Source organism: Glandiceps talaboti, chromosome 16, assembly GCF_964340395.1.
Source record: "Glandiceps talaboti chromosome 16, keGlaTala1.1, whole genome shotgun sequence".
NCBI classification, from domain to species: Eukaryota; Metazoa; Hemichordata; class Enteropneusta; family Spengelidae; genus Glandiceps; species Glandiceps talaboti.
The window spans coordinates 8968728-8980360 of NC_135564.1; the positions used below are offsets into that span (position 1 = coordinate 8968728).

The following is an 11633-nucleotide window of genomic DNA, read 5'->3' on the forward strand; positions in this document are numbered from 1 at the left end:
CAAATTGTGTGATAAGTGCGCCCTCAACATTATTATCGTAAATTCTCGCACTTGCGTACGTGAAGTAACATGGCGGCAAATACAATTCCAGAGAATTTAAAGTATTCTTCCATGTGTCACTGAAACATTATTTCGGATACTACCATGAGATTTCGAGGAAAGCTCGTTGATGTTGGCTGCATCCAGCATTTTACTCGTAAGTCTTTAAATATAACAAGATTAATTTGTAAACTACTGCAGAAGTTCTGCTAGGTTCCTGTTTCCTGCTTGCATACGGAGGAATTCGGGACTCGATTCTGACAATTGTCCCTCTACCTCCAAAAGATGTGGTGTTTAGAGTCAAGTCAGTAATATAGACTGGTGTACCGTCATGTAAGCAGGACTAGCATACGGAGTAAGTCGTCCCTTAAAATTCCTCGAGCGAAGCGCGTGCACCGTTTGCAAGCTGGACTAGGGACGGTATAGTCCTGTTTGCATACGGAGTAAGTCATCCCTTGGGACCCTTCCTTCTTTTCTTCTTTCGCTGAGGGTCGTGTCAGTAATCTAGACCCGTGCACCGTCTGCACGCAGGACTAGAGTGCTTACTGGTACACCCATAAGGGATGTGTTACTCACATAATGAGGGTGTATACATATTAACAGCCCATTTTTCGACTCATGTAGACTTCTGATTCTTGGTATATTGCGTTATGACTTATGACGTTATGATATGATATGATATGATATGATATATATTTTATTACCCGATCAAAAATAAGTACAATACAAACGTAAACACAGGAAAAGCAAACTAGATCGGATAACAGGAGTCAGAAAATAGCTATGCTAATCGTGTCTGACCCCTGGCTAAAGTAAATAATGGTATAAGTTTAGAGTGCAAATAAATATACAAAAAGTAGCTCTACCCTTAACCCCCTCCCCTCACCCCCCCCCCTATATACTAGTATATGAGTGCCATAATGAAAAGAAGTCATATATTACATTAGAACTGTACAATGTTATATTACATACTCTTTTAGTAAATCTTTACATAGTGATGACTTGAATCGCTGCCTTCGTGGTTCATTTCTTGTGCTGTGTTGTATTATGTAGAGATGTGACCTTTGCACCCATATTTTGGACAACATATGGAATCTCGGAGACTCCAAGTTGCCGATAAAAATTAGTTTTCACGTTGACGGTTTTCAAATTTTCCCGATGCTTTAAGTTTTAACTGCTATTTTACAACAAAATGTAGACATTTGACAGATGATGGTACATTTAATTTCTGTTGCTGCAAGACTTACATTTTTTGAATATGTAGCTGTACCCATTACCCTATTATGCACCCCCCCCCCCCCCATCCCTGAGTGGTTCTTCGTTCATGTAATATGAGATGTAAACAAGTACATATGTACAACTATCACCATAATACAGGCAACACACTTTGCATGACTGGACGAACATGTACACGATGCACAAGGTTCTCTAGAGACTAGGTTACATTAATTTATATAGCCAACAACTTTGTTTGTCTAGCAAATCATTGTTGGCTATGTAATGTTATCTAGTAATCATATCCTATATCATATGGTTGTAATCATAAGTAGCTAGTAAAATTGGAAAGGAGGCAGTAAAAGTTGAACAGAAGTTTGATGGAGCCAAGTATAGGAGGGGTTTTTCCCCCTCCCGCCCTAGAGATTTTTGAAGGACAAAAAAAATGCTTTCTGGTGCTATTTTAACATGTCAAGGTAGTAATAATATGAGGTAAAATTTGAATAAAAATACAAAAATACAAATATGAAATACAAAAGGAGCAGTGTGAGGGTGGGTACTCCTAGAAATTTTTTGAAATTGAAGAGCTAAAAGAATGATTTAAAGACTTCTGTGTGATTTATTTGTTGGGAAATGTTCAGCAACGAGAAATATCATGGCCTGGAGTATTGTGGGTGGTGGCACTAGCCGATTCAGTGAGGGACGGCCAGTGCCGCCATGGTGGCAGTAGTCTCTACAATGAAGGCCGGCTACTATCATTGGGGTGGTACTAGACTCTGCCATTATTTTATCATTATCACAAATTACAGGATTCATTCAAGGTACTAAGTCAGGTCAGTATTCTTCGTAATTTGATTTGATGGTAGTGTTTCTGTTTGTTTCAGCATTTGCCAACAGCTAGTATAAACCTTTGCGAAGAAACACAAATACCTGAGAATTTGACATTTAGAGCTAGTTTCTGCTCTTGCAACACGACAAATTTGTTTTTAAGCTCATACCCTGGAAACAATTTTTTTTTCTGTCTTGAGGTGGTCAGCATATTTTTCCCCCTACTTTTGGCAGGCAACAACAAATTCTTTTTTGTTGTTGAAAATCCTCCAGCCCCAACCCCCCCCCCCTCCCCAACCCCTGCCAATCCCCCCCCCCAAAAAAAAAAAAAATCCAAAAAAATCAAATGATGTACCCCTTAGTGTCAGGGAGGGGTTAATCTGGGGTCGGTCAGGCTATTGGAAACACATTTTTTTTGGCCTAATCAAGTTGTATCACCTTTTTATCTTTTTATAATTTAGGCATGGTTGGAACAATTGCAAAACTAGCCAAAACTTGTGTCCTCAGAATAACTGAAAACAAGTTGTATTTTATTGTGGGTGATGGTGTCACTTCAGGAGGCGTCAGTATGTGGTGCGAATTGTTTCAGGTAAGTTTAATAGTAAAAGGATATTTTGTAAGTTCTGATCCAAAGCACCTACATGTATCCTTTGCTTATTTAGTATATTATAATGTATTTGTTGTATTTTAGAAATTTTTAAGAGGAAAAAACACTCCAGGAAATATTAAAAGGCATTTTTTGTAACCTTAGCAAGTGACCAGATACAGTGTGCCCACTATTGATAGCCAAATTTTGTTGTTGTGGGTCAGTATAATAAAAACTGTCACTACATACATGTACATGTATGTAGTAAGAGATAGGGGAACATTATATTTTGATGCGGCCCTAGAAATTGTGTGTCAGTGGTGTGTCATAATGACTTAGAGGGTGCACTGACCTGATATCAATTCATTGGTGCGATATACATAATACTAAGCGAGAGTTTTGTCTGAGGGGTATTTTCCAATATGGCCAAATGGATAAGAAAAATATTTTGTGGAGTTATGTTCACAAAACAGTTCTCCATGAAATTTGTGGGATTCATTGCTGTTGACAATGCCTATTGAGCACTATTCACATGAAACGATTTGATTTTTTCAAGTTGTGGGCCTGCCATATGCCAGTTTCTGCCTAACAAAATATGTATATCCCGTGTGACGCACACATTATTTTCTGGTGTAGAATTATAGGGATATCTCTAATTCAATCCTATTGGGATGTTTGATTTGACAGGGTAATTTCTTTGATCAGTACAACATGGATGGAGTATCTCCTGAAGCGAATGAGATCTTTCTGGACTTGACACTTGACAACATGGTGAAGGCCTTGAAGTCAGCCCAAACAGCTAAATCTGTCAAAATCAAACTCACCAAGAAGCGCTCACCTTGTCTGACCTTTGACATAGAACTGGTAATTATCATATTTGTACATTGTATTTGCATCTAGTACCAATCACAGAACTAAATATTTACTAATTTAGGTCTTTTTTAACCAACAAACTGACATTGTCATTCAATTTTGATCGACCGACAAAGTTTCCAGTTTGCAAATTTAGATAGAAGTTTTCCTCACAAATGTACTATCTGTGTGTGTGTGTGTGTGTGTGTGTGTGCGTGCGTGCGTGCGTGCGTGCGTGCGTGGGGGAATTGTTTTAGTGTGCTACACAAATACTAGAACTGGTAATTATAGCATGTAACAAAGATGTTAATTTTGTTATTTGTTGAGGTAGCCTTCACTGACTGCACACAGTCGTAGTGTGGTTCATGATGTGCCAGTCAATGTAATACCAAGAAGACTATGGTCAGATTATGAAGAACCACCAATGCCAGACTTTGATGTAAGTACAAACAAAATGTTCCATTTTCTGTGAATGACTCTGAAACTTTCTTTTCTAGCCTGTAACTTTACCAATTTTCATAAATAACTGAATCTCTGTGTTTTCTTCCCTGTAACTACCAATTTCTGGAATACATGTAACTCTGGGTCTCTGTTTTCTTCCCTGTAACTACCAATTTCCAGAATACCGTTTACTCTGGGTCTCTGTTTTCTTCCCTGTAATTACCAATTTCTGTGAATAACCCAGAATCTGTTGTCATCCCTGTTAACATTTTGTTGTCATCCCTATAACTTTCCCACTTTCTGTGAATATAAAAAAGTTTGTTTTCCCTGTAATTCTAATATTTTTTTATATCATCAATAACAGTGAACCTTTGTCATCTGTACTTCAGGTCAGTATTTACATGCCACCTCTGAAACTTCTCCGCAATGTGGTGGACAGAATGAAGAACCTCAGTACATATGTGGTTAGTAGACGTAGTCAGTAACATACTGGTACATCATATACACTCTTTACAGAGTTGTGAATGGACTTTCACCTATCTAATTACCAGGTCTAATTCACATGAAGCCAGCTATGTGGACATATTTATCATTTGCCAAATGTTTATTGTGTCAACTGAATCACAGATATGATTTCTCATATACTACATGGTTCTGGCTATGGAATAAACTACCAATGGATGTACAGTAAAAAACCTACAGATATTGAGATAATATCTGAAAGTTCTAAGTAATAGTCCATTCATACTAACTAAGTTATTTCTGCCTATAGTACGCTTGTATTGGTTACTGCTATCAACTCAATATATGATGTTAGGTGATGAAATAGCACCTCAGTAATTTAACCAACCCTGGCACTTATTTGTTAAGACAAGGGCATTAAGGTAAAATTGATGTTATCACTTGATGTTTTCCCATAATTCCTTGCATGAAAGCCCCAAAATGGATGAAAACATGTCAATTGCACTAAGGCTTCTTCACAAGATTTTAAAGTTGAGGTTACCGGGGTGCAATTTTATCACCCAAAATCATATTTTAAAATGATAGTAGTAATCAGTACAAGTGTACAGATCCTGTCAGCCAGTGAGAGTTGAGAAATGTATCATTTCTTATAACAGTGATGTATCTTTATTTGAATATTGCTACTTTACAGATCCTGTCGGCCAATGGGAGTGGAGAAATGACTTTAAGTGTGGAAACTGACATGGTGTCTTGTACTACACATTTTAAAGATTTACCAAAGCCAAATTGGAGTAAGCATAGTGCTAATTTGTTTTAATTTAGGGAAAAAAAACTGTTTAAATCCTCTTATCAAAGGATTTTTATCCTAAGGCTTATTTTGTCAAGTTCCCAACTGATTCGAATCCCCACCCCTTTCTTTTGGTAATAATATTATCCCAACAAGTAAATTAATATGAATATTTTATATACAGAGTCATTAGTACGGGTTTGGTCAAAACCATGATAGTAACTCCATCCAAGCCTTTATGGGGGCAAAAATTTCATGTTCTAATGGCCAAACTAGATTACATAGAGTGCTTCCACCAAGGGCTCCCTGTTGCCTGCACATTACCTTTGATTCTATGGAGGATGAAACTGCTCTACACGAGAGAAACAACAGTATTTTGTCAAACCTTCATTCCAAATTTGGGCAGACAATAAAAGTGAAAAAGATGTTTATAGCATTAGCAACAACTAAGTGATGGCATATATTTTAAAAAATAACGACAATAATGGATAGTCAAGTGAGTAATTATTCTAGAAATGAACACATCTGTGCCCATAGCAACAGCCAAATTCTAGTGTATTTTGAGAAGAGAATGATGTGGGTATAGTAAAAGGAAGGAAGCATTCAACTGTAAAGATAAATGTTCATAGCAACCATAGATATACCCATAGCAACAACCAAGCAACAGTAGCATGTGTAGAGGATCACAACAGCAATAGTTATGAATCAACTTGCTAAGATTGCAAAATGTCCCACCAATCAAACCCTCCAAAAATGACATCCGTTTTTGCCCAATGCTACAGTTGTGCTACTACACCATTGGTGTTTTTTTCTCTCTCAAATATTGCATGTCATTTTACAGGTAAGGAATGTGATCTTGAAGAAACTCAAAGTCAAGTTCAAAGTCAAAGTCAAGGGAAAGATAGTGAGGAATTGTTCTCAGCAAGGATAGACATCAGAAAGTTTTCTAATTTTCTCACAGGGCAGCAAATTAACCCAACAAAAGTTATATGCAGTAAGTTATATTTGTATGTCCAAATTGTAGTGGGTAATTTACAAAGTATAACTATATATCCGGAAAAAAACCCTGAAATTATGAAAGTTTAACATAGTAACCAAAGCCCCCACATAAAACTATAATACCATATTGGCTAATTTGCATAACAATATCCTTTCAATGGATATTGTTATGCAAATTCGTCTTTTCAGTACTTTTAGAACAAAGGTGAGGCTGATAGTATCTTAGCTGCATTTCTTCATGTTTAAGGAACCCAGAAAAATCATTTCGTCATCCCGCATTCTGTAAAAATAGAGTTATAAAATATTGGCAAATTTGGCTTTGAAGAATCTGATTTAAAGTCTGATGTAGTGTGCATGTCGTGATTTCTTTTTGGCTGTTACATTTACTGTCGTTTGTTCCTTTGTGAGCAGTCATTACATGCGTCTGACGCAATACCATAGGTTTACGTTGGTTGAGTGAATTCACTCAGCACTTTTGTGTGGCTTGGGAAAACGTATGGTTTTGTGTCAGATGTATGTAACAAGAGCTCACAAAAGAAGAAACGACAGTAAACATAACAGCCAAATCGCGACATGTACACTACATCGGATTTTAATCAGATTGGGCTTAGAAGGGACCTGTGGCACATTCTACATGTACAGAAGTCTTGATTCACTAATTACTTAATATGTTCAGTAAGTACATGTCAATTCACTTATCCTGTGTTTGTTCTTTTTCAACAGATATAGCCCACAACAAAACCATCCAATTCTTTCTGCTACATGAAGACATGTCACTACAGTATTTCATACCGGTCATTTCACTTTGATAGCAAGGCATTTCACTGATAGCAAGGCATTTGTACATTTTACAGTGTGTGAAGTGACTACTTTGTACAGCAAGGCATTTGCACTTTGTACAACAAGGCATTTGTTTTGTAATTTGTCAGTGTTTGAAAAGACTACTTTGATAGCAAGGCATTTACACTGAGTAAAGTACAGTTAGTGAATGGGCTACTTTGTACAGCAAGGCATTTGTACTGAGTACAGTACAGTCAGTAAAGTGACTACTTTGATAGCAAGGCATTTGTACAGTGAGTGAAGTGACTACTTTGTACAGAAAGGCATTTGTGCTTTGTACAACAAGGCATTCGATTTGCAATTTGTACAGCAAGGCATTTGTACTGCGTACAGTACAGTGAGGAGTGAAGTGACTACTTTGATAGCAAGGCATTTGTACAGTGAGTGAAGTGAGTACATTGATAGCAAGGCATTTGTACAGTCAATGAAGTGAGTACTTTGATAGCAAGGCATTTGTACAGTCAGTGAAGTGACTACTTTGATAGCAAGGCATTTGTACAGCCAGTGAAGTGACTACTTTGATAGCAAGGCATTTGCTCTTTGTACAGTAAGTGAAGTGACTACTTTGTACAGCAAGGCATTTGTGCTTTGTACTGTTAGGCATTCGATTTGCAATTTGTCAGAGTGAAGTGACTACTTTGATAGCAAGGCATTTGTACAGTGAGTGAAGTGACTTCTTAGATAGCAAGGCATTTGTACAGTGAGTGAAGTGAGTACTTTGATATCAAGGCATTTGTACAGTGAGTGAAGTGACTACTTTGATATCAAGGCATTGTACAGTGAGTGAAGTGACTACTTTGATATCAAGGCATTTGTACAGTGAGTGAAGTGACTACTTTGATATCAAGGCATTTGTACAGTGAGTGAAGTGACTACTTTGATATCAAGGCATTTGTACAGTCAGTAAAGTGACTACTTTGATATCAAGGCATTTGTACAGTCAGTAAAGTGACTACTTTGATATCAAGGCATTTGTACAGTGAGTGAATCGACTACTTTGATAGCAAGGAATTTGTACAGTCAGTAAAGTGACTACTTTGATAGCAAGGCATTTGTACAGTGAGTGAAGTGACTACTTTGATAGCAAGGCATTTGTACAGTGGATGAACTGACTACTTTGACAACAGCCATTGCTGCCTGACCTGGTACAGGGAGTGAACTGAGTGAGAACTGCTAATTCAACGAGATCTTTGATTGCCTGGAAAGAATTTTTTTTTTTCATTTTCAGTATCTAATTACTGTACCACGATACACAAAAATTGAACAAAGTAAAAATTATTCAAACTACAGATATCTAAATAAAATTTTTACTTTTTACCTTGTCCAAAAAAATGTATAAATTTGTTTCTTTTTGATCATATATATTTTAAAGTTTTCAACCCTTATAAAGTACATGTAATAAATTTAAAATAGCAAAATTTTTGATGTCAGTGTCTGCTATCTTTCTGAGTTGTCATATGCATATTTTGAAATTTGTTGATGACTACATTTTTATGTGAAAATGTTGTTATGGCTGCACTAGCTTTGTAATTTTGAAAACCAGCAATATATTCACTGAAGAAGGTATAATTATATTATTCCTCAATATTTTTCTTAATTCAGCTGGAAAATGCGTGTGACCTAAGGGTTTGTCACTAATTGTTTAGCGACTTGTAGTGACAAGGCCCCTTAGGTCACTCGTATTTTCCTTGGCTGAATGAAGAAAAATGTTGGGGAATAGTATCTAATTGTCAGCATTTGAACTGCACATTCTTGTGAATAAATATGAAATATGGATGTTATCTTGCCGGTAAATATATACATATATATTTTTTTTCATTGAAGATTGAGTTCAAGGTTTGTTATTGCTAACTTTTGTAAATGATGTAACAAGACCCCTTGTCATTTGGAGGTTGACCTTTTGTTGGAAATATAGCTTACATGTAGATGTGTGTGGGTTGTCTTAGCATACTAGGTTTCTTAGGCCGGATATTACTACATTACAATTGTTGCCTATTCAAGTAGTATGTAAAACGTGAACCTTATGTCCTACTCACAGTTGATGAAAGTACATTTAGTCGTTCATCCCAAACCAGTGTCCGTAATTGGTTGATATACAACTGCCGACATCAAACCATAGACAAACGGAACCTGTTACATACAGGGAAAGTAAACGGATGAATCGGATTATTATCTCTTAGCATAGCATGTTGATAGTACAGAGACTTGTATTACATTCCATCATTTGGTAAGAACACGTTACAAAATAGTTCACAGGTCCTAAACATGTTTCCAGTTCCCCTGGAAATTCATGTACATGTAAAGAGGCCTTAAAACTGCATGTACTTATCAAATCATGGTGTGTAATACAAGTCTCAGTACTTCCAATATGCTGTGCCAAGTGTTATTGATCCAATTCATTTGTTTACTTTCCCTGTTTGTCAATAGGTTCCTTTCATAATAATAATAATAATGTTGGTTTCTTATATAGCGCTTTCCCACTCCGTGCTCAAAGCGCTTTACAATTATTACCCCTGGCTCGGATCAGAACAGCACAACGGCCCTTTAGTCTTCCTCAACTCCCCGGGGAGCATACAATCCATTGCAGCCATTTAAGCGCATAGGATTAAAGCCTTCACATTGCAACCTACATCCTACCAGGTCCCCAGTTATACATGTAGCTGGGTTGACAGAGGCACAGTCGTGGTTCAAATCTTGCCCAAGGACTTTAGCCACTCAGAAACAAACAGCAGGCAGCGACGGGGCTCGAACCTGCAACCTGTAGATTCCAAGCCGGTCACGCTAACCATTCACCCATCATGACTCCAAGGTCTGATGTCAGCAGTTGTAGCATGGCAAGTCGTATCGTACAGAATACTCTCACAACAGCTATGAATTCTGACCAATGCCAACAGAGATGTGGGCCATGTCCTGGTGTTGCTCTCTTAAAAGCTCTCTACACCAAGCCCCAAGACTTTTGCCCTTGGAAGCACAGAATTTTGTGACCACCAACATCTGTGCTCTCTTCTCTACATCAAGCTTTCACCTGTGGAAACACAGAAATGTGTTTTGAATTTGAAATTTGCGAGATGGTGTCTTGGTAGATTCGTAAATTTAAGAACAGGGAAGACTGTTACTGTTACAGTATTGAAACTATGTTTTGAGCCCATAAACATGATGTTATCGCGTCCCCATGTGTAATTTTTTTTCTTTTACTTTAGACGTTATCTGGGGTGTGATGTGACATGAGTGAAATACCAAGGCAACATCATTTTAGCTGTAATTTCTGTAAACAAGTGATTTCTGTGACTTTGTTCAAGTGATTTACAAGTGTGACAGTTAGGAAGTATCATGTACAAAAGTCATTAAAGCATGATTAGGAGACATCACTTAATTATATACTTGAAGCTGTCTTTAATGAGATGAGTGTGCTAACAGGAAACGTGTGTCGTTATTGAGGTTCGAAGGGGCAAGTAGTCGTTATAGAATGGTTATAGAATGGGTGCTATATATGGTTTGACTGTCCCCCCCCAAAAAAAAAAAAAAAAAAATTAAAATAAATAAATAACGTCTAGATAATGATTGAGTTGAATTGAATTGTTGGGTGCACAAGATAATAGGTGGGGGGGGGGGTAATCTAGAGAGGGAGACTGCTTCAGATGTACTACACGTAGAAGGGAAGCGATTGTTGGATTTCGGGTCTTAGGGTAAAATCATGTAGTTTACTCGTGTTGTAATTGTAAATATCGGGATAGTGACTATTAATATGCACACAACGTGGGACAATAATTACTTTCCCCTATTCCCAGCTGAGACAACATTTTAGGAGGTAAAGAAAAGGTAACAGGAGACGACATTGTGGACAGGGACAAAGTAAGCTGAACCTAAAAAGTATCAATGTATGTCCGATATCAGTTATCAATCACAATCACTTTCGGAATTATAAACTAATTTACACACGTTGGCTATATAAATACAGATAGCTTGTCAGGCTAAGCTAGCAGAGCGTTCACATTCACTGAGGAAATCGGGGAATTACGTTTTGTGTGTTGTGTGTGTGGAGAAATTACAGCCTTGATGTACCGTACATCGTTTCTGTTGATACTGTTTTAATCACGAGTTACAGATCTCAAGGACGTCAACGTAAGTTAATTGCTACTCTCAAACACATGTACAATTTACACCAGAAAATATATTCGTTGTTTACAGCAAAACTAATGACATTTTTGCATGGTTCTGGACATTATTATCATTATTGAAAAAAAGGAGAATCAGCGCAACTTTCGTTTCTTTGATGAAATGATTTTCTGAAAACTATCTTATAATGAACCAAAAATAATTTGACGTTCGACGTTGACGTTCGTTGTATGGTGGATTGTATTCTTAGGCTATTCCCCAATTTTCATGATTGTTTTATGGAAAATTTGTCGATAATGAACTTTATATTGGGTCGGAAGCATGTGAGTACTTGCAAATATCTCCCAAACCATGCCATCGTCAACTCTGATCGAATTTTTTTTTCTGAAACGAAGGTGTGCTAAATGATGACAAGTTTTCATTTTTGTCAATTATATCTGTATCGCCACTTTAGCTCACACTGTATTG

General features: G+C 37.1%; 1 protein-coding gene across 1 annotated transcript; it reads left to right on the forward strand.

Moving 5' to 3' along the window:
• The first annotated feature begins 144 nt into the window (after nucleotides 1-144).
• On the forward strand, nucleotides 145-7018 carry LOC144447472 (checkpoint protein HUS1-like). The gene is made up of 8 exons (XM_078137505.1): nucleotides 145-196; nucleotides 2544-2671; nucleotides 3356-3532; nucleotides 3852-3959; nucleotides 4351-4425; nucleotides 5115-5214; nucleotides 6052-6204; nucleotides 6933-7018. Exons 1-8 carry the CDS (start codon nucleotides 145-147, stop codon nucleotides 7016-7018), a joined length of 879 nt encoding a protein of 292 aa, XP_077993631.1.
• Nucleotides 7019-11633: the final 4615 nt, after the last annotated feature.